This window comes from Bombina bombina, chromosome 3 (genome assembly GCF_027579735.1).
Source record: "Bombina bombina isolate aBomBom1 chromosome 3, aBomBom1.pri, whole genome shotgun sequence".
In the NCBI taxonomy this organism is placed as follows: domain Eukaryota; kingdom Metazoa; phylum Chordata; class Amphibia; order Anura; family Bombinatoridae; genus Bombina; species Bombina bombina.
In genome coordinates, this window is record NC_069501.1 from 683,133,232 (window position 1) to 683,156,405 (window position 23,174).

The following is a 23,174-nucleotide window of genomic DNA, read 5'->3' on the forward strand; positions in this document are numbered from 1 at the left end:
GCTTGATACGAACCAAAGCCTGAATAAAACAGTGAATATCAGAAAGTTTAGCAATTTGTCTGTGGAATAAAACAGAAAGAGAAGAGATTTGTCCTTTCAAGGAACTTCCAAACAAACCTTTATTCAAACCATCCTGAAGAAATTGTAAAATTCTAGGAATGCTAAATGAATACCAAGAAAATTTATGAGAAGAACACCATGAAATATAAGTCTTCCAAACTCGATAATAAATCTTTCTAGAAACAAATTTACGAGCCTGTAACATAGTATTAATCACTGAGTCAGAGAAACCTTTATGACTAAGCACTAAGCGTTCAATTTCCATACTTTCAATTTTAATGATTTGAGATCTTGATGGAAAAATGGGCCTTAAGATAGAAGGTCTGGCCTTAAGGGAAGTGGCCAAGGTTGGCAACTGAACATCTGAAGATCCGCATACCAAAACCTGTGAGGCCATGCTAGGAGTCACCAGCAGCACAAACGATTGCTCCATGATGATTTTCAAGATCACTCTTGGAAGAAGAACTAGAGGCGGGAAAATATAAGCAGGTTGATAACACCAAGGAAGTGTCAATGCATCCACTGCTTCTGCCTGAGGATCCCTGGACATGGACAGGTACCTGGGAAGTTTCTTGTTTTTAATTTGAGAAAATACATCTTGGTGGAGAGACCATTCTCCCGGATGTAAAGTCTGACGACTGAGATAATCCACTTCCCAACTGTCTATACCTGGGATATGAACCACAGAAATTAGACAAGAGCTGGATTCCGCCCAAACAAGTATCCGGGATACTTCTTTCATAGCTTGAGGACTGTGAGTCCCACCCTGATGATTGACATATGCCACAGTTGTGACATTGTCTGTCTGAAAACAAATGAACGGTTCTCTCTTCAACAGAGGCCAAAACTGAAGAGCCCTGAGAATCGCACAGAGTTCCAAAATATTGATTGGTAATCTCGCCTCTTGAGATTTCCAAACTCCTTGTGCTGTCAGAGATCCCCAAACAGCTCCCCAACCTGAAAGACTTGCATCTGTTGTGAGCACAGTCCAGGTTGGACGAACGAAAGAGGCCCCTAGAATTATACGATGGTGATCTATCCACCAAGTCAGAGAAAGTCAAACATTGGGATTTAAGAATATCAATTGTGATATCCTTGTATAATCCCTGCATCATTAGTTCACCATACAAAGCTGGAGAGGTCTCATATGAAAACGAGCAAAGGGGATCGCGTCCGATGCTGCAGTCATAAGACCTAAAACTTCAATGCACTTAGCTACTGAAGGGAAGGACTGAGACTGAAGGTTCCGACAGGCTGCAACCAATTTTAAACGTCTCTCGTCTGTTAGAGACAAAGTCATGGACACTGAATCTATCTGGAAACCTAAAAAGGTTACCCTTGTCTGAGGAATCAAAGAACTTTTTGGTAAATTGATCCTCCAAACATGTCTTTAAAGAAACAACACTAGTTGATTCACGTGAGATTCTGCAGAACGTAAAGACTTAGCGAGTACCAAGGTATCGTCCAAATAAGGAAACACATCAATACCCCGCTCTCTGATTACAGAGAGTAGGGCACCGAAAACCTTTGAAAAGATTCTTGGAGCTGTTGCTAGGCCAAAAGGAAGAGCAACACATTGGTAATGCTTGTCTAGAAAAGAGAATCTCAGGAACTGATAGTGATCCGGATGAATCAGAATATGAAGATATGCATCCTGTAAGTCTATTGTGGACATATAATGCCCTTGCTGAACAAAAGGCAGAATAGTCCTTATACTCACTATTTTGAAAGTTGGTACTCTTACATATCAATTCAAAATCTTTAAATCCAGAACTGGTCTGAATGAATTTCCTTTCTTTGGGACAATGAATAGATTTGAATAAAACCCCAGAACCTGTTCCTGAAACGGAACTGGCATGATTACCCCTGATAACTCCAGGTCTGAAACACACTTCAGGAAAGCCTGAGCCTTTCCTGGGTTCGCTGGAATGCGTGAGAGAAAAAATCTTCTCACAGGCGGTTTTACTCTGAAACCTATTCTGTACCCCTGAGAGACAATACTCTAAATCCAATGATTTTGGACTGAATTGATCCAAACATCTTTGAAAAATTTTAATCTGCCCCCTACCAGCTGAGCTGGAATGAGGGCCGCACCCTCATGCGGACTTGGGGGCTGGCTTTGATCTTTTAAATGGCTTGGATTTATTCCAATTTGAGGAAGGCTTCCAATTGTAAACAGATTCCTTTGGGGAAGGATTAGATTTATGTTCCTTATTATGTCGAAAGGAACGAAAATGGTTAGAAGCTTTAGATTTGCCCTTAGGTTTTTTTATCCTGAGGCAAAAAGACTCCCTTCCCCCCAGTGACAGTTGAAATTATTGAATGCAACTGAGAACCAAATAATTTATTACCTTGGAAAGAAAGAGATAGCAATCTAGACTTAGAAGTCATATCAGCATTCCAAGATTTAAGCCATAAAGCTCTTCTAGCTAAAATAGCTAAAGACATATATCCAACATCAATTTTGATGATATAAAAAATGGCATCACAAATGAAATTATTAGCATGTTCAATTTAACAATGCTAGACAAATCATGATCCGAAACTTGTTGCGCTAAAGTTTCCAACCAAAAAGTTGAAGCAGCTGCAACATCAGCCAAACAAATTGCAGGCCTAAGAAGATGACCTGAATATAAATAAGCCTTCTTTAAAAATGATTCAAGTTTCCTATCTAAAGGATCTTTAAAAGAAGTACTATCTTCCGTAGGAATAGTAGTAGGTTTAGCAAGAGTAGAGATAGCCCCATCAACTTTGGGGATCTTTTCACAAAACTCCAATCTAACAGTTGGCAAAGGATACAGTTTTTTAAACCTTGAAGAAGGAATACAAGAAGTACCAGGCCTATTCCATTCCTTAGAAATCATATCTGAAATAGCATCAGGAGCTGGAAAAACCTCTGGAATAACCACAGGAGGTTTATAAACAGAATTTAAACGTTTACTAGTTTACTCCATATTCAATGTAATCAACACTTCTTTTAATAAAGAACGAATATACTCCATTTTAAATAAATAAGAGGATTTGTCAGTGTCAATATCTGAGGCAGGATCTTCTGAATCAGATAGATCCTCATCGGAGAAGGATAAATCAGTATGTTGCCGGTCATTTGAAATTTCATCAACTCTATAAGAAGTTTTAAAAGACCTTTTACGTTTATTAGAAGGCGGAATGGCAGACAAAGCCTTCTGAATAGAATCAGAAATAAATTCTTTTAAATTTACAGGTATATCTTGTGCATTAGATGTTGAGGGAACAGCGAACTTAGAAATTGATGGTTGTGGACTTCCGTTTGAGGGAGGAGCAAGCAAGGTGCTGCACGCCGGGCTGCTCCCGCTTCCAGCCTGGACCAACTACTCTCGCCTTCAAGCGTCCCTTGGCCGTGGGATTTACACCGGCCTGGGCACAGGATCTTGTGATCCATGAAGTGGAAGTCTGACATAGTATCTACTTTGCTTCGTGGCTGAAGCAGGTTGCTACAGTAACTTCAGGACATTCAGTGATTGTTGCGAATAAAGGACAGCAGCAGCTGTTAAAATTGCTACAAATAACAGCTGACTATTTTCAGATAGACTCTGGATTTTACAGGGGAATGTTACACTCTGCAGCTGTTTCTTTTTCCCCCATATATGATATCTGCAAGTGGTAAAAAGATACAGTCCTGGATGCTCCAGATTAACCCCGGTGCATAAGGGGGCATCAGTGGCGGGTGTGCCTACTAGACTCCCTGACCCCCTGTGTTGTGCTGGGAGCGCATAATTAACAGAGGTTAAGCCCGAGTATCCTGTCGGCTATCTGCCGTAGACTCACTGGGATCGCCTGAAGGGGACAAACCCCCTAGAGGAAGTGAACACTGAAAGACCCGGTCCCTGCAGTATAGAGCAGACGCGACACCGGGAGGAGGAATTCGTTAAAACTTACCTTCCCGCAGATCCTCACTGGCTGGCCTGTATGCCCACATTCCAACGGAGGTGAAATGTCCGGTAGCTCCCTGGTGAGCTTTAGACCGAGGTGACAGCGGGTGAACCGGTAGCTGTCTGGCGGAGGAATACGGCCATCCCGGGGTCCTACGGGGTCCTACGGTGACAGCGTGGGGCGTGGCTCTGGTGGAGAGGTTTGCCCTGCGGAGAGCGAGTGGGGCGCTCGGATTCCTGATCTAATGGAGATCGCTTTGGAGCGTGGCAAGTAAGCTTGAAAGCCTGAATACAGGAGGGACAAAGGGCTGGTGATAGTGCGCTGGAGCGCTTCCGCCTGCATCTCTAAAGGTACATTTTCTAATTTCTTGCACTGGCGGTGCGCCTCGGGTAGAAAGCTGAAAATAAGCCCACCAGGTGATCCGCAATATTTTTCACACGCCCGGAATACGGATACATAAGATGGGTAACAATGCTACTTACTGTCTGCATGAATGAACTGTTACAGGGGGGCCACGGGAATTGTTGAATTATAAGGGACTTTCATTGAATGCCTCTCTCTGGCTGGGGTATCTTTGTCAGCCTATAAGTGAAGCGTTGGCAGTGCACATACCTGGCGTGCATATATATAGTTTCATCTGGAACATTACTATCTGGACTCATGGACATATAGCTTCTTAATTTAAACTTTAATTAGTATGTGAAGCAAATTGTCTAGTTACATTGGTATCTGGTAGTGCTTGATATCCTCTAATATTCTTTTTGAAGCCAGAACAGGCTTATTGATTGTCATTACTCTGTTCCCCTTAAATTCTGGAGTGAACTTAAACGCTCCAAGCTCTTCCATACAATTTTTTATATATTAGAATTATATTGATTATAAGTATTAACTAAGAGGAGTAAGGGTCAATATAGATAGGGAAGCTAGTATTTGTATTAGTCAGATAATATAATTGTAAGAATTTCTTGGGTGCTTCAATAATCCAAGGGGCATACCTAACTGCTCTTTAAACTCTTGAACTTCTACACAGAACTTGCCCTCTATAAATTCCTGCTATTTAGGCCACCCCTCATCTCCTTTTTTTTTTTTTTCTCTTTTTTTTTTTTTTCTCTCACTTTTTTTCACCTCACTCTTATCTTTCCTTTTTCTTTTTTTTGTTTTCTCTCTCTTTCTTTTTCTCTTCTTCTCTTTCATTGCCTCTCACTACATGTAGAGCTCTCTCCAGAGCTCATCTCACATAATCACTAGCACGTGGCACTGGTTTTTTTTCACGCTGCACTTTTTTCTGTTGTTGCTGTTCTCATTATTTCCTGAGATCTTTGTTATTTATTCTGTCCCACTTCTGTGGGGACCATATTTAGGCTCACGTAATTCACGTATTTGACACACACAATTTTTGATCACAATAAACACCAGTGGCCATATAGCAGGGCTTATAGGAACTCAAGTATATGGATAAATTTATTTTATCAGCCAAGAATTCTCCCTCTAATATGCCTGTTAGACAGAAAGAGAAAAAAATGGCGAAACAGATATTAGATACATCACAATCACAAGCTGAGACGCATTTTGATATGCAGGAACTCTTATGTCAGATTACCAAGACAATTACTTCACAGATGAATGACATGAAAATGGAAATTAAGCAAGACATAAACAGTCTCACATCTGAAGTTAGACAATTTTCTACAAGACTCTTGGAGATAGAAACTAGAATTTCAGATATTGAAGACAAAATTAACATAATTGAACCTTCTAACCTTGAATATAATAAGAGATTGGACAAATTGCAAGGCAGGGTGGAAGAGCTGGAAGACCGATCTAGGCGTAACAACCTGAGAATTATTGGTCTTCCAGATGACAGTAAGTATACGGACCTGATGCATTTTGTCACGGTCACTCTTCCACTGAGCCTTGGAATTAATATCGACACACCAATCCACATAGAAAGGGTGCACAGAACAGGTGTAGCTCGTCAAGTGAGAAAAGATAATTTTCCTACCAGACCTATAATTGTCAAGTTTCTCAAATTCCAAGATAAGGTACATTTTCTTAGGCAATACAGGGAAGTCTATCCTCTCATGATAGAGCAAGCTAAAGTCCTGATTTTCCAGGACTTTTCCAGTGAGACAGTGGCAAAACGTAAAGATATGTCGCCTTTCTGTTCTAAATTATTAAAAGCAGATTACAACGTGAGGATGATATACCCGGCTAAGCTAATAATAAGAATGGATGGCACGCAGGTGGTACTTAACAATACCAGTGAGGCGCAGGCTTTCTGCAAAGAGCAGGGCATACAATGAATGAAGAAGTATAAATATAGTGTTAAAAATACTTTAAATCAGTATATATGGATTTCCAGGAAGTGATTGGATGTGTGGTTAGGATGGATGGATACAAGTTTGGGGGGTCAACCACCCCTTTTTTTTTTTTTTTTTTTTTTCTCTTTCTCTCTTTTCCCCTTCTTCTCTCCCCCTGTGCCTCTCCTCTGTCCTTCCCCGACCATGGGTATTGGACCTTGGAGGTTTATCTCGTCCCTGTTAAGAGTTTAGTATGAAAGCGTTAACTCTTCTGTCATGGAATGTTGGCGGGATAACCTCGCCAAGAAAGAGAAAAGCTATTATTAAGCAATTAGGCCTATATAAACCTGACTTGGCAATGCTTCAGGAAATTCACCTAAAAAACTCAGAGATAATGAAATTAAAAATGAAATGGGTGGGAGAAGTTGTGGCTATCCCTGGGGAAGATAGGAAGAAAGGATTAGCAATTCTGATTAGTAAACATCTGGACTATGAGATCACGGGCTTAGAAGAGGACAGGGGCGGGAGATTTCAAATTTTTAAATTAAAGATTAATCACATTCCCTACATAATTTGCAATGTATATGGGCCCAATATAGTGGATGGTCAATTCTGGAATAGACTTATTGAGAAATTATTAGAATATACTGGACAAAATTTAATAATAGCTGGGGATTTAAATCTTACTCCCTCTCCTAATCTAGACAGAGCTGGAAGGAAGGATATATATAGAAGGGATAGGAAGACACGAATATTTCAAAAATTCTGTTCCCAATTAGGGGTAAGGGATATCTGGAGGGTCCAACATCCCGATACTAGGGATTACACTTGTATGTCTTCTAGTCACCAGTGTCTTTCTAGGATAGATTTATTTCTGATCTCAGAGGCCCTAATGGGATTGGAATGTAAAACCGATATTAAAGATATCCTTTTGTCAGATCATGCAATTATTTCACTTGAATTTGGCCCTAATGCGTTTAAAAAAGGAGAGAACAATAGAATATTTTTTCCCAAGTACCTAGTTTCAGATACTCAGTTCCAAAATTTTCTAAAGCATAAATGGATAGAATATCACAATTTTAATAGAGGTTATATAGATAAAACTGAAACATATTGGGAAGCTGCTAAAGCTGTACTTAGAGGACACATTAAAGCTTATTTATGTAGACTCAAAAAAAAAACTAAGCAAAAAGAAATACAACTTTCTAACACAGTCAGAAATAAGTACAACACTTATATCTCCTCTAGATCTAGGGGGAATTGGATCAAATATAGTAATGCGAAAACTCAATGGGATATTTTTTTAAAACAAAAAGCCATGCAAGAAGGTTTAAAGCAAAAAGCTCTATATAGAGGATTTACAGGAAGAGCGGCTAAATACTTAGCTAGAATCTCTAAACCGAAAGATAGCAACTTAATCGCGGCCATTAGACAGAATGGGTTTAGATATACTCAGACAGAAGAAATTAAAAAAGCTTTTCATAATTATTTTCAGGGTATTTATAAAGCAGAGTCCTGTCGGGACTTGGACGGGGAGGCGCTTTGGTCTAAACTAATTGTACCTATGATCTCACAGGAAGATCTCCAAAATCTGAATGCAGTAATCACAGAACAAGAAATAAATCTGGCTATTCAACAAGCCAGACTCAATAAGGCTCCTGGACCGGACTGTCTCCCTGTCGAGTTCTATAGAATTCTACAGGAGGAGGTGACTCCAACATTATGTAGTCTATTTAATAAATACTATAGTGCAGAAATAGGATGTTCCAAATATTTTACTGCATCTAATGTTGTGCTTATTCTTAAAAAAAAAAAGGACCCAGAATTGGTAGATTCGTATAGACCTATATCGCTTCTTAATTCCGATTACAAATTCCTCACATCAATTGTAGCTAATAGATTACAGCCTATCCTACAAACTATCATACATGAAAATCAGGTAGGGTTTATGCAAGGAAGAAGCCCAATTAAGAATTTAAGGAAAACAATGATTATTCTCGATTACTTCTGGAATAAGTCACAGGGGACATCTAGGAAAGGGTCTGATGCTGCTATAATAGCGCTGGACGCAGAGAAAGCGTTTGACTACATAAGTTGGAGTCACCTATTTATGACACTAGGGAAGTTCGGTTTCAGAGGACATTTCAGTAATTTTATTCAGTTAATATATAGTACTCCAGTTTCTGCTATAGTTATAAATAATGTAGCTACAGCCCCATTTCCGTTACATAGAGGAACAAGGCAAGGATGCCCACTATCCCCTTTACTTTTTAATATTTCACTCGAGCCGCTGGCTATTATGCTACGGGATCAATTAGAGGGCATCAATATAGGGGAATATAAATTCATCCTTTCACTATATGCAGACGACTTACTAGTGTTTTTGAATAATTTAGAAGTCAATTTGCCGAAATTTACTGCTATTATGAAACTTTTCAGTACTGTATCTGGTTATAAAATTAACTTCACTAAATCTGAATTACTATGGATATCAAAACCAGTTAAAAACAGAATCAGACATCCTTTTAAAGAAACTAAACACTTGAACTATTTAGGCATAGTTCTAAGTAAGAATCCATCGGAATGGTATGATTTAAATATAACAAGTTGTCTTAAGACAATACAAAACCAAGTAGAAAATTGGATTAATTTACCAATATCATTAATACCTCATATTATGCTAATTAAAACAATAGTATTTCCCAAATTTTTGTATCTTATACAGAACATTCCTCTTAGGCTTAAAAATAAGGATGTCTTGAAATTTAATCAAATAGCATCTAAGTTTATATGGAAAGGGGCAAAACCACGAATCGCCCTGACAAGATTAATGAATGATAAATTGGCAGGAGGCTTAGCATTCCCCAATATTCAATACTACAATTGGGTTTCTCTACTTAAATATGCCATTGATTGGATCACTGAGAAACAATACTTCACTTTTTATCAGTGTGAATCAAGCATTACTGCTCCATTTAATTTGAAGGCTTTATTACATTGTCCAATTAAAAAGCTGCCCAGTAATGTAGATAATCTTTTGACATTTAGGAACGTAATTTGGGCATGGCAAAAATACTGCCTTGAAATCCAGGTGAACCCAAATGCTACGGAATTTCTACCGATCCAAGGGAATCCTGAGTTCCAACCAGGATATGACTCTCAAGTCTTCCAGAGATGGGCGGGGAAAGGGTTAAGTTATGTCAAACAGTTGCTGTTGTCAGATGGTACAATTGATTCATTTGGCTCCATTTGTTCTAAGCATGATATACAAAGCAAAGATTTTTTTTGCGTATTTACAGATTCGACATTATATAGTAAACCTTCAAAAAGAATTTAAACCAGACTGGTCAATGGGTCCACTAGCAAGTGCTGTGAAAATATATCAAGCGGGTAGATTTTCCATCTCTACTTTTTATAAAATTCTGAATTCTAATAATAAAGCAACACAAATTAGGTATATACGGTTAACATGGCTAAAGTTTTTTCCAGATTTAGATGTTTTGGATATACAGGGAAGCCTTCAAATAATTAATGACTCCTGGGTACCTACAGCCTGGCGCGAGTCACACTTAAAAATTTTATATAATGTATATATTACTCCTAGCAAAATATCTATCTGGTCTAAGAATGTCCAGCTATGCTCAAGATGCAGTAAGGAGAACGCAGATATCTTGCATTGTCTATGGTCATGTCCTAAGATATCCCAATTCTGGGGTAAAATATCCTTCTGGATTAAACAGACAGTCAATCCTATATTCACCATAACTTGTAGAGACATTCTTTTTTTGGTTAGATACTCAACAAGATCTAAGGAATACAAATTACTTAATACTATATTGATATTAGCTCGAAATTTAATCTTCAGGCACTGGAAAGCGTCATGGGCGCCCAATTTCAGTGAATTTAAGAAAGCAGTCACTATGCAAATAATCTTGGAACAATATAATATCTCAATTACGAATAATGATCAGGTGCTGGCATTCATTTCCAAATGGGAGGGAGTAATCAGATCACTCCCGAATAAAACTCAAATTCAAATAATTAAGCCAATAAGTAGGTCTACCTTTATTCTTCAAAACATCTTGGCAGGTCACTACCCTGGATGGTGGCTGACCGGCATGGCTGAGGCAGCGACATCGGGGGAGAGGGGGGGGGTAGGGGAGTAGAGGATCGGGTGACTCTGGCTGCTATTTCCTCCCCCTCTTCTTTTTTTTTTTTTTTTTTTTTTTTTTTTTTTTTTTTTTTTGTTTGTTCTGTTTGTTTTTGTTTTGTTTTGTTTTGCTCTGCTCTGTCCTGTTCTATTTGTTTTTGTCTTTTGTTGCCTGTCATTTATTTAATTTCTATAATTGATGCGGAGGCAGTGTCTCCAGAAGGATGATTGAATGTGTTGAATTCCAGATATATTTCATTTATGTTTTATTAAAGAAGAAGATATGATAATTCGAATAATGGGTCAGGCCACTGGGAGAATTCTTGAGTTGATAGCTGAAGGGAAAATGCTTCTCTCTGTTAAGCTATGTATTATTATATTGAGTGTATCATTTTTCTCCATGTTTATTTATGTGAGTTAACTGAGATATGGCGCTGTTTTTTCCTTTTCCTGCATATATATGATTTCTGTAAGGATTTAATAGGATGTTATGAGGTAATCTATAACTAGATAGATATTTATCTTGTGTTTTCTCGAATTATCAGAAGATATGTTATATTTATTACAAATTCTGTAAGATGCTTTGTTGAATTGGTTTTTGCATGTGAAATCAATAAAAATAATATTTAAAAAAAAAATAAAAAAAAAAAAAAGATGTTGAGGGAACAGCAACAGGTAATGAACTACTACTGATGGAAACATTTTCTGCATGTAAAAGTTTATCATGACAACTATAACAAACCACAGCTGGAGGTATAATCTCCACAACTTTACAACAAATGCATTTAGCTTTGGTAGAACCGTTATCAGGCAGCAGGAATCCAGCAGTAAATTCTGAGACAGGATCAGATTGAGACATCTTGCAAATGTAAGAGAAAAAAACAACATATAAAGCAAAATTATCCATTTCCTTATATGGCAGTTTCAGGAAAGGGAAAAAATGCAAACAGCATTGCCCTCTGACATAGAAAAAGGCCAGAGGCAAAAGGAATGGGGTTTTAAATAAATGAAAATATTTGGCGCCAAGTATGACGCACAACAAACAGAAAAATATTTTTTGGCGCCAAAAACGTCCGGAAACAAAACACTCGCGTTATAGATGACGCAACCTTGTGAAGGACTCAGCGTCAACTAAGACGCCGGAAATGACAAATTTGCGTCAGTGAACGTAACTTTGCGCCAAAAAAATCTCGCACAAAAAATGACGCAATAAAGTTTGGAATTTTGCGTCCTCGCGAGCCTAATTCTGCCCGCAAATTTAAAAGACAGTCAATTGAAAAAGAGACTATACCCCAGGTAAGAAATATTTTGTTCATAAAAAAAAACATTTCCCTGATATGAAACTATCTGCAAAAAAAGGAATATACTGAAAACCTGAATCATGGCAAATATAAGTACAATACATATATTTAGAACTTTATATAAGTACATAAAGTGCCAAACCATAGCTGAGAGTGTCTTAAGTAATGAAAAACATACTTACCAAAAGACACCCATCCACATATAGCAGATAGCCAAACCAGTACTGAAACAGTAATCAGTAGAGGTAATGGAATATGAGAGTATATCGTCGATCTGAAAAGGGAGGTAGGAGATGAATCTCTACGACCGATAGCAGAGAACCTATGAAATAGATCCATGTGAGGAAAATTATTGCATTCAATAGGTGATACTCCCTTCACATCCCTCTGACATTCACTGTACTCAGAGCAATCGGGCTTCAAAAAATGCTGAGAAGCGCATATCAACGTAGAAATATTAGCACAAACTTACTTCACCACCTCCATAGGAGGCAAAGTTTGTAAAACTGAATTGTGGGTGTGGTGAGGGGTGTATTTATAGGCATTTTGAGGTTTGGGAAACTTTGCCCCTCCTGGTAGGATTGTATATCCCATACGTCACTAGCTCATGGACTCTTGCCAATTACATGAAAGAAAGAGGTGGTGCCTGCCTCAGGCAGGGAGGGAATTGCTACAACGTAACAACCCTGAAGTACTATGTCCACAGACTATTTGGGACATCTCAGATCTATGTTTGAAGGCAAGCAGAGAATCAACCCCCTACTTGGACCAATCCTGGATTGGGGGCAAACTCCTGTAATCAGAACTTTTCCTGTAAGATCAGGACCAAACAAGGTCTCACCCTTGTACGGATGCACCAAAAACTTAAACCCAGAGGTAAAATCCACTGTCTCACCTCAAACAATAAGATCTTCTTGAATTGTCAAACATGGGAACTCTGGAGGAAAATTAAGTCCCCTCCCACTTAAACAGGATCAACGAGCCAAATAGATAATCTGTTCCTTTTACCCTCTCAGCCTTATCTCCCATCCCTCTGACTCTCTCCCGATACCCTCTTGACTCCCCACCTTTTTTTTTTTTTCTCTTCGCTAGTGTTCGGGGCCCTCCTCTATACAATATGATAGAGTAATTATATATCCTACTTATTAAAACTCAAATTTTCATGCACATACTTAAACATTATTATTTATCAATATCTGATTTGCACATCATAATCACAACTTCTCACACAATATGAACACACCTAGCAGCCCTTCAAATATTAATGGTCACTGTCTTTATGTGCTTAGTGTTGGATCACAATGTGTATCTACGTAAAAATATTTCTGAGGTTTTCTTTTTTTTTTTCTTTACATACAATGTGTTATGTTACTTAATCAAAAACAAAAACTGAGGACTACTGTAATATTGACATGCCTTGTATGTATTTGATGGTTCTTTGTTATATTATTTGCATAACCTCAATAAAAAACAATAATTAAAAAAAAAAAAAAAAATCCACTGTCCATAACACACCGGGGGCTAGTACAGCAAAGCCAGATATCTTGGCTCACGGCTGAAATTGCTTGGTAGCTGCAGAAATAAAGAATTAGCCAGCTTAAGAGCCTCAATTCCGTATTAGATCTGCTCCAAAGGGATCTTTACCAAATTGGAATCAGGAAAGGCATTGCACCAAAAAGATTTCACACTTGACACAGTAGCAATACAAACCCCAGTAAGCCACCAGCTTAGTCCATTGATCCTGAAGAACAGCTATCCTCTCTAGGAACCATAGTTCTCTTAGCCAGAGTAGAAATGTCCTACTGCTTAGGCACCGTGCGCCCTGATATATAATGGAGATAGACAGGTAGCATATTTTTTTTTTAAAAAGAGACTCCTCCCATTCCTGTGAAAAGTCTCCTAGCACGGACTGGAACAGGAAAAAACTTCCACAGAGGAATCCTGACATTTATAAAGTGTACAAGATTCCTTAGGATTGACAACAACAAACGTATCAGAGTCGATCCAAGTAGCCAGAACTTTCCTTACCATACACAAAGGTGTCCAGCCTTAAGTCTGAAGGATGCTGCTTCAGCATCAGATGAAGGAATTATACTGACCAAATCTGAGATTTCACCCTCAGAGGCTACCGACATAACCTCCACATCAGACCTATGAGGAAGGTCAATCCATGTAAAGCATAGGGAACAGAAACCTTATTATCTGAATTTCAAATATTCCTCTTGCAAATTCCCTTAGTATAGGAAAAACAGATAATGCCACAGATACCCGGGCAATAAATTCTGCAGGCAAATAACCTCCTCCAGGAGATTTAAGAGGAACGGCAGGGCACTGCATGTGATGCCATAGAGGCTTGGGACGTAGAAGGAGACAGATGCGGCATTGACTGAACAGCATCTTCCTGGCAGAGGCTCAGAGGGCAACAATCTATTTGATCCCTGTTCAAATGTGCGTTCAGAAAAAAAAACAAAAAACTAATGGCTAGATTATGAGTCTTGCGTTATGAGTAAAAAAGCAGTGTTAAGCCTCATAACGCTGCTTTTTTACTACCGCTGGTATTACGAGTCTTGCAGATTTAGGGGCACCGCACACTTTTTTGGCCTTACCGCAAATCAACTTACGCAAATTGCGTAGTGTCTTTTTCTATGGGACTTTCATAGCACCGGTATTACGAGCTTGTCCTGGGAGGCCAAAAAGTGAGAGGTACAGCCTATCCCGCAAGATTCGTACCGCATTTTAAAGTCAGTAGTTATGAGTTTTACACTACAACGCTGTAGCATAAAACTCATAACTAAAGTGCTAAAAAGTAAACTAACACCCATAAACTACCTATTAACCCCTAAACCGAGGCCCTCCCGCATCGCAAGCACTAAAATTAAATTATTAAGCCCTAATCTGCCGCTACGGAAATCGTCCCCACTATAATAAACATATTAACCCCTAAACCACTGCACTCCTGCCTCGCAAACACTATTTAAATATTATTAACCCCTAATCTGCTGTCCCTAACATCACCGCCACCTACCTACATTTATTAACCCCTAATCTGCTGCCCCCAACGTCGCTGCCACTATACTAAATTTATTAACCCCTAAACCTAAGTCTAACCCTAACCCCCCCTAACTTAAATATAATTAAAATAAATCTAAATAAAACTTACTATCATTACCTAAATAATTCCTATTTAAAACTAAATACTTACCTATAAAATAAACCCTAAACTAGCTACAATATAACTATTAGTTATATTGTAGCTAGCTTAGGGTTTATTTTTTTATTGTACAGGCAAGGTTGTATTTATTTTAACTAGGTAGAATAGTTACTAAATAGTTATTAACTATTTAATAACTACCTAGCTAAAATAAATACAAATTGACCTGTAAAATAAAACCTAACCTGTCTTACACTAACACCTAACCTAACCCTACAATTAAATAAATTCCCTAAATTAAATACAATTAACTAAATTCAAAACAATTAGCTAAATTACAAAAAAAACAAACACTAAATTACAGAAAATAAAAAACAAATTACAAGATCTTTAAACTAATTACATCTGATCTAATAGTCCTATCAAAATAAAAAAAGCCCACCCAAAATAAAAAAAAACCTAGCCTAAACTAAACTACCAATAGCCTTTTGCGGGGCATTGCCCCAAAGAAATCAGCTCTTTTACCTGTAATTTTTTTTACAAACAACCCCCCCAACAGTAAAACCTACCACCCACACAACCAACCTCCCAAATAAAAACCTAACTAAAAAAACCTAAGCTCCTCATTGCCCTGAAAAGGGCATTTGGATGGGCATTGCCCTTAAAAGGGAATTTAGCCCTATTGCAGCCCAAAGCCCTAACCTAAAAATAAAACCCACCCAATACACCCTTAAAAAATCCTAACACTAACCCCCGAAGATCCACTTACCGGGAGAAGTCTTCATCCAAGCGGCAAGATGTCCTCAACGAAGCTGGCAGAAGTGGTCTTCCAGACGGGCAGAAGTCTTCACCCAGACGGCATCTTCTATCTTCATCCTTCCGACGCGGAGCGGCTCCATCTTCAAGACATCCGGCGCGGAGAATCCTCTTCAATCAACGTCTTCTTGCTGAATGAAGGTTCCTTTAAATGACGTCATCCAAGATGGTGTCCCTTAGATTCCGATTGGCTGATAGAATTCAGCCAATCGGAATTAAGGTTGAAAAAATCCTATTGGCTGATCCAATCAGCCAATAGGATTGAGCTTGCATTCTATTGGCTGATTTGGCTGTCATTTAAAGGAACCTTCATTCAGCAAGAAGACGTCGATTGAAGAGGATGCTCCGCACCGAATGTCTTGAAGATGGAGCCGCTCCGCGTCGGAAGGATGAAGATAGAAGATTCCGTCTGGGTGAAGATTTCTGCCGGCTTCATTGAGGACATCTTGCCGCTTGGATGAAGACTTCTCCTGGTAAGTGGATCTTTGGGGTTTAGTGTTAGGATTTTTTAAGGGTGTATTGGGTGGGTTTTATTTTTAGGTTAGGGCTTTGGGCCGCAATAGAGCTAAATTCCCTTTTAAGGGCAATGCCCATCTAAATGCCCTTTTCAGGGCAATGGGGAGCTTAGGTTTTTTTGTTAGGGTTTTATTTGGGGGGTTGGTTGTGTGGGTGGTGGGTTTTACTGTTGGGGGGATTGTTTGTCAAAAATTTTACAGGTAAAAGAGCTCATTTCTTTGGGGCAATGCCCCTCAAAAGGCCATTTTAAAGGCTATTGGTAGTTTAGGCTAGGTTTTTTTTTATTTTGAGTGGGCTATTAGAGTAGGTGTAATTAGTTTAAAGATCTTGTAATTTGTTTTTTATTTTCTGTAATTTAGTGGGGGGTTTTCGTGATTTAGCTAATTGTTTTGAATTTAGTTAATTGTATTTAATTTAGGGAATTTATTTAATTGTAGGGTTAGGTTAGGTGTTAGTGTAAGACAGCTTAGGTTTTATTTTACAGGTCAATTTGTATTTATTTTATCTAGGTAGTTATTAAATAGTTAATAACTATTTAGTAACTATTCTACCTAGTTAAAATAAATACAAACTTGCCTGTAAAATAAAAATAAACCCTAAGCTAGCTACAATGTAACTATTAGTTATAGTGTAGCTAATTTAGGGTTTATTTTATAGGTAAGTATTTAGTTTTAAATATGAATTATTTAGTTAATGATAGTAAGTTTTATTTATATTTATTTTAATTATATTTAAGTTAGGGGGTTAGGGTTAGACTTAGATTTAGGAGTTAATAAATTTAATATAGTGGCGGAGACGTTGGGGCGGCAGATTAGGGGTTAATAAATGTAGGTAGGTGGCGGCGATGTTAGGGATGCAGATTAGGGGTTAATATGTTTATTATAATGGCAGCGACATTGGGGTGGCATGATTAGGGGTTAATAAATATAAATGTAGGTGTCGGTGATGTTTGGGGCAGCAGATTAGGGGTTAATAAGTATAATGTAGGTGTCGGTGATGACGGGGCGGAAGATTAGGGGTTAATAAGTGTAAGATTAGGGGTAAGATTAGAGGTGTTTAGACTCAGGGCTCATGTTAGGTGTAAACATAAAATGTGTTTCCCCATAGGAATCAATGGGGCTGCGTTACTGAGCTTTACGCTGCTTTTTGGCAGGTGTTAGACTTTTTCTCAGCTGGCTGTCCCCATTGATGTATATGGGGAGATTGTACATGAGCACGTACAACCAGCTCACCGCTGACTTAAGCAGCGCTGGTATTGGAGTGCGGTATGGAGCTCAATTTTGCTCTATGCTCACTTCTTGCCTAATAACGCTGGGTTTAGGAAAACCTGTAATACCAGCGCTGTAGGTAAGTGAGCGGTGACAATAACATGCAAGTTAGCACCACACCCCTCATAACGCAAAACTCGTAATCTAGCCGTAAAGTTGTTAACCCAGAATAGGGAAAACAAGACAGAACTTCCAGACAATAACTGCTTACTTAACCATAATGTTACTCAAGCAGTTTTAATGTATATAGGACATTGTCTATAATTCTATCTGAAGACATATCCAACTAAAAAGAACATTTTAAATAATGAAACCTTTTTATATATGACCAGTATATGTGCTTCAATCATACATACTTGATTAAAAAAAGAAGTGCTAGAGCAGTTCCGTGTAACACTAAACTACAGTGGTATATAACGTTATTTTCACAACTCTTGCAAATTCCCGTGAAACTCTCCGTATCGGAAAAACCAAGCACATATCACCTAGACATTAATATTAAAACATATTTCCAATGCGCTGACAAAATCAGAACTTGTCAAAAACAATAACCCCGCTCCATTCTCAGCCAGAAAACGACGCTGGGTAATTGCCGATCAACCTAGCCCAAGATGGCGCCACTCTGAGAAGAAGGAGGCAAGTTGAATACAACATAGAGATTAAGCGTGCATATATTGCGCTTCATACTGCCACCAGGAATAGATGCAAAAAATTAACAAAGTTGATAATATACATGTGTCTCCTTACCCACTCTGAACTTTACTTTCACTGCCATGGGTTGACATAATAAAAACATTACATCTCTGATTCACCGGACCATCTCCTAGTAAGGCGCCACAAAAAAGAGCACGCTCCTATTAGGCTTCTCAACGGCCACAAGTATATCGTAGGCAGAAATGGCAAACATTTGTTCCCCTCTAACGAAAAAATGTAACAGGTCTTGTACTGTAAAAACTGCATCATAGCACTAGGGAGCGCTGAAACCAGCTTAAGAGTAAGGATATATAGAATATATATAATAATAAAAAACACCTAACCTGATACTAATATGATACTACTATAATAGGCAATATGTATAATACATGTAAATTGTGAATTATGAATTATGTGTGAAAAAAATCTTTTCAAAATTAGAAAAAATTATATATGAAATAGAGCAAATATTTTAAACTAACTCCTACACCTTTGGAGTATTTTATTTGTGCAGATATCTTGTGGCTGAATAACCCTCTGCTAGGTGTTTTTTTGTGCAGTATTGGCCATTACAAACAGGCCTTGGGAGCTAGAATGCATATCCTGTAAAAGAAAGCTGCAAAAAATTCACTGGGTTCCTAGCCTAGTATATCTAATTGCTTTTCCCTGTTAAAGCTTTTCTGTTTCCAGTGGCCATTGGTTACTATTGGAAGGTGTGCCCACAGATCGTTGGTTCAAGTTTGGAGGCCGGTTGCTGCTTATTATTATGCAAGTACGGATGTAACTTCCCCTGCTATTTGCTGTGTGACATTTACTAAGAGGATTCCTTGTCCGTAGGGGAAATACCATCATTGGCTGCGACTGCCTCTTTTGTCCTGGGAACGCTCCTCTTACAACTATACATAGAACAGCATCCTTGTATGAGCGTGGGTCCACATAGTAACAAGCCGAAAAATCGTCCACTCCTGGGAACTGTTTCTTATGCATGAACTTCTGGTTTTTGGTTTAAGGAGTTTTTTATACTAATTTTATTTTTTCTATATTTTTTTTTCTTAATTTTGTGATTTATTATTGTATGTCTTGAATAGGTCGACCTATATTGTAATAAAGTTTTTTATATATAGATATGCAATTCTAGTATTTGTTGCTGGCATCTTCTATAGAATTGAATTTTTTCATATATAATTTTTTCCAATTTTGAAAAGATTTTTTTCACACATAATTCATAATTCACAATTTACATGTATTATACATATTGCCTATTATATTAGTATCATATTAGTATCAGGTTAGGTGTTTTTTATTATTATATATATTCTATATATCCTTACTCTTAAGCTGGTTTCAGCGCTCCCTAGTGCTTTGTATTTTGTATTGATTAGTCCTGTAGGTCTTTGAGGGTAACCTATTTTTTCTAGTTGGAGTTTGTAGTAATTTATATTTTTTGGCGCTGGTCACTTAAGTCTATTTTTTTTAAAAACTGCATCATAGCCTAAAGAGTATTAGAACTCCCGCCCTAACAAAATCTGAGCCCAAAAAGAGAGTTAACTTCTTCCTACCTAGAAGAAGATTAACTCTAAGTCTCCATAACACATGCCAGATTTATGCCTGCCCACTGCCATCCTGCTAAGGATTTGTGTCCCAAACTAAGCATATGCATTCAGACATTAGAAATACTAACCAGGGTCTCTTAACCCCTTTAGTGCCAGTCTTCTAGCCCCAGAAGACCAAAAGGCACTTACCTGTACATTTAGCTGTCCGGCAGGAGGACAGCTCACCCAGTATGAGAGGATACCACGCCTCACAGGGACCTGTGAATAAAAGAAAGAACAGAGTAAACATACTCAGGCTTTCAATACCGGGGCAGCAACATGTCAGGAAAACGCAGCAAGGCCCACCTCACAAATTCCTGACTGCTTTAAAGCCACCACTGCCCTACTGAAGAGACAAATGTGGAGCGCGGCTAGACCCAATCTTGAGAGGAAAGTTCAGAGTAAACATACTCTGCTTTCAAAATAATAAAATCTTGATTGAAGAAAATAATCAGACACCTAAAACTTCCCCTCCTCCTTGCACCGTAGGCAACGAGAATGACTGGGGGTTGTGGGAAGGGAAGTGATACTTAACAGTTTGACTGTGGTGCTCTTTGCCTCCTCCTGCTTGGCAGGAGTGATATTCCCAACAGTAATAGATGAAACTGTGGACTCACCGTATCTTAGGAAAGAAATATTTTTTTTCTGCCATCAAGCCATAGAACATAATAGGGTAAAAAAGACAGAATTTTTTATTTTTAGTCAAGGGCAAATTATAACCGTTGCTAAATGTTAGGAATCAAGAAAAAAAAATCACAGTAATCGCATGTCCAGTATCTTACAATCTACTATTGCGAACAGATTTTACAGATCTGTTGCTGTTTAATTTAAAAGGGACACAATGTCAATATGCTAAATCACTTGAAAGTGATGCAGAATAACTGTAAAAATTTCAAAAGAAACGATCACATGAACATCTCTATGTAAAAATGTCTTTAGCTTACCAGAGTAAGTGATCTTTGCACAATTATCCTTCAGCTACTGTAGGCTGAATGTTGGGGGGGCAGCAGCCAATCAGCTTCATCAGTGCTTCATCACACTGAAATACAAGATTTCATAGTAAACTTCCTTAACTGCGGAGGGAAATAGCATGACTGTGCCGCACATGCCAGATGCACGCTCCTTTGCAAGTCCCGGGACTAGCATCCCGATTGCTTGTTTAAAGTCCCTTTACAGTGGGATGTGCCTGAGGAAATTTTGAGGTAAAATATCTTGCTTTTTTACATAGACATGTTGAGGTGATATTTTCTAGTCAACCTTTTACAAATATGCTGCATTAATTTTAAGTGCTTTTTAGCTCTTTATGTCCTTATAAAGAGAAGCATTCTAAAAGTAAATGATGAGATATAACCCAAGCTAATCAGCTAAATTATGTTAACACTTACTTGGTTAGTTTATGTGCCTTAATTGCGGTTAGGAAATCATGTAGAATTTGAGGATTTTGATGTTGGCATGGGCTGTTGGATAAGTATTTGAGAGTCTGAACAATGAAAAGAAAAAAAAAAAAAGGGACATTTTATTAGTCTTTTTCTTAAAGAGAACTGAAAGTCCATTAATAATTTACATCCATTATCAAATGACCTCTTTAGTCTCTTTCTTGAAACTTAGCTCCTTTCCATGAGAGCATACGGAGTGCCTTGAACACTTTTTGTAGAATATTGTTACAAACATTGCTGCCATAAAGTGATCTAGAAACCTCTCATGAAATTGTACGCTTTAAAAATCAAAGTTAGACTTTATGATTTCCATAACCCTTTAAGTTTCCAAACTCTGAGGAAAATGCCATACACATGTTCTATAGTTCAAATGGATTTTTTTTGTTTGCATGCATTCACAATGTCTATTAGCTGTGGCTGACAAGCTTGAGTATAAGCTTTTCTGAGCAGATTACATGTAATGTCTTCTAGGCCTTTTTAAGATTGTGAGCAGACACATAAAGGGCTAGATTACAAGTGGAGCTCAATTGATAGTAAAGGGTGCATTATCATTTTTATGGGACCTTGCTCAGAAAAAAATCAGAATCTGGTATTACAAGTGAATGGTTTAATATTTTAACCAAAACATCTTAACCACCAACACTTTTTTAGCTCCCCCTATACTTATAATTGATTTCACAGGGAGAACTACAAAGCGGTGAGGTAAGTGTAGCACTCCAACACAACCCAAAATACCACTGTAAAATGTAGCACTTTTTAAGACCCTAATAAACCATTGCTATTATTAATAATATAGCACATAGCTGCATGAGGAACTCTTACTACTTGCACACCATCCGCCTAGGGCTTGAGCAATATACAACATAATTTTACTGCACACCCCACACAGAAATCTATTATGTGAGGGATTTATAGCAACCGCACTATCCAACATGCAGAGGTTAGTACGCCATAGACCAGTGATGGCTAACCTTGACATCCCAGATGTTTTGGAAGTACATATCACATGATGCTTAGGCACTCTGCAGTCTAGTTAAGCATCATAGGAAGTGCATTTCCAAAACATCAGGGGTGCAAACGTTAGCCATCACTGCCTTAGACTATTGCTCAAGTGTTGTAACCTAACCCATAGTATGTTAGTTGTCTTAATATCCTTTTATTTTATTTATGTTTACTCTTACCCACCATTATTATAAACTTGTCATAGATAGATGCACAGAAATGTACTTATTGTGAAAACATAAAAATAAGCTAACACAAATCACAATGTAATGACTCACTTTCTTATGGCTGTATACATAAAAAACACTGCTGTGAAGATAATGATCCTGATGTAATAATATAATGTTTATTTTTATGCAAGTTATACTGTTCTATAAACTATAACCATTTAAAGGGACATGAAACCCTACATTTTTTCATCAATGATTCTGAGAGAAAATACAAATTCCAATTTGCTTCTATTATTTAATTTGCTTCTTTCTCTTGGTATCCCATGCTAAAAAGAATGCATAGGTAGGCTCAGGGGAAGCAATGCACTACTGGGAGCTAGCTGCTGATTAGTGGCTGCATAAATATGCCTCTTGTTATTGGCTCACCCAATTGTTCAGCAAGGTCCCAGTAGTCTATTAGTTGTTAAAATTATATACAGGGTAGGGTACAAAAGACTTCCAATAGGGGGCACTCTATAAAAGGTGAAAAAACAGCCAATAAAGGGATATACTGATCAATTGAAATTAGCAGTGAGCTATGTGGATATGTCTAAAAACCAAGTGATATTAGACAGTAACCAATAAAGCTATACAATAAAGCTATGCTCTGTAAATATACAATATATGTTATTTGCAGATATACATAAGGTAATGAAAACAGAATAAATAAAATTCCTGGCAAGGAAATGTCCCAAAAAAGGGGGATGATTGGACCGTTCCAAGTGAATCATAAAGTCATCTGAAAGGTCAAATCGTCCCAACCAAACG

At 37.9% G+C, this 23,174-nt stretch overlaps 1 protein-coding gene across 1 annotated transcript in view; it reads right to left on the minus strand.

Annotated features, from left to right (window-relative positions):
• CRCP (CGRP receptor component) overlaps positions 1–23,174 on the minus strand; it is a 148,296-nt gene that overhangs the window by 52,927 nt on the left and 72,195 nt on the right. The window contains exon 4 of the mRNA XM_053707445.1: positions 21,145–21,239. Coding sequence (XP_053563420.1) covers positions 21,145–21,239 — 95 coding nt within the window. The remainder of the gene's footprint in view (positions 1–21,144; positions 21,240–23,174) is intronic.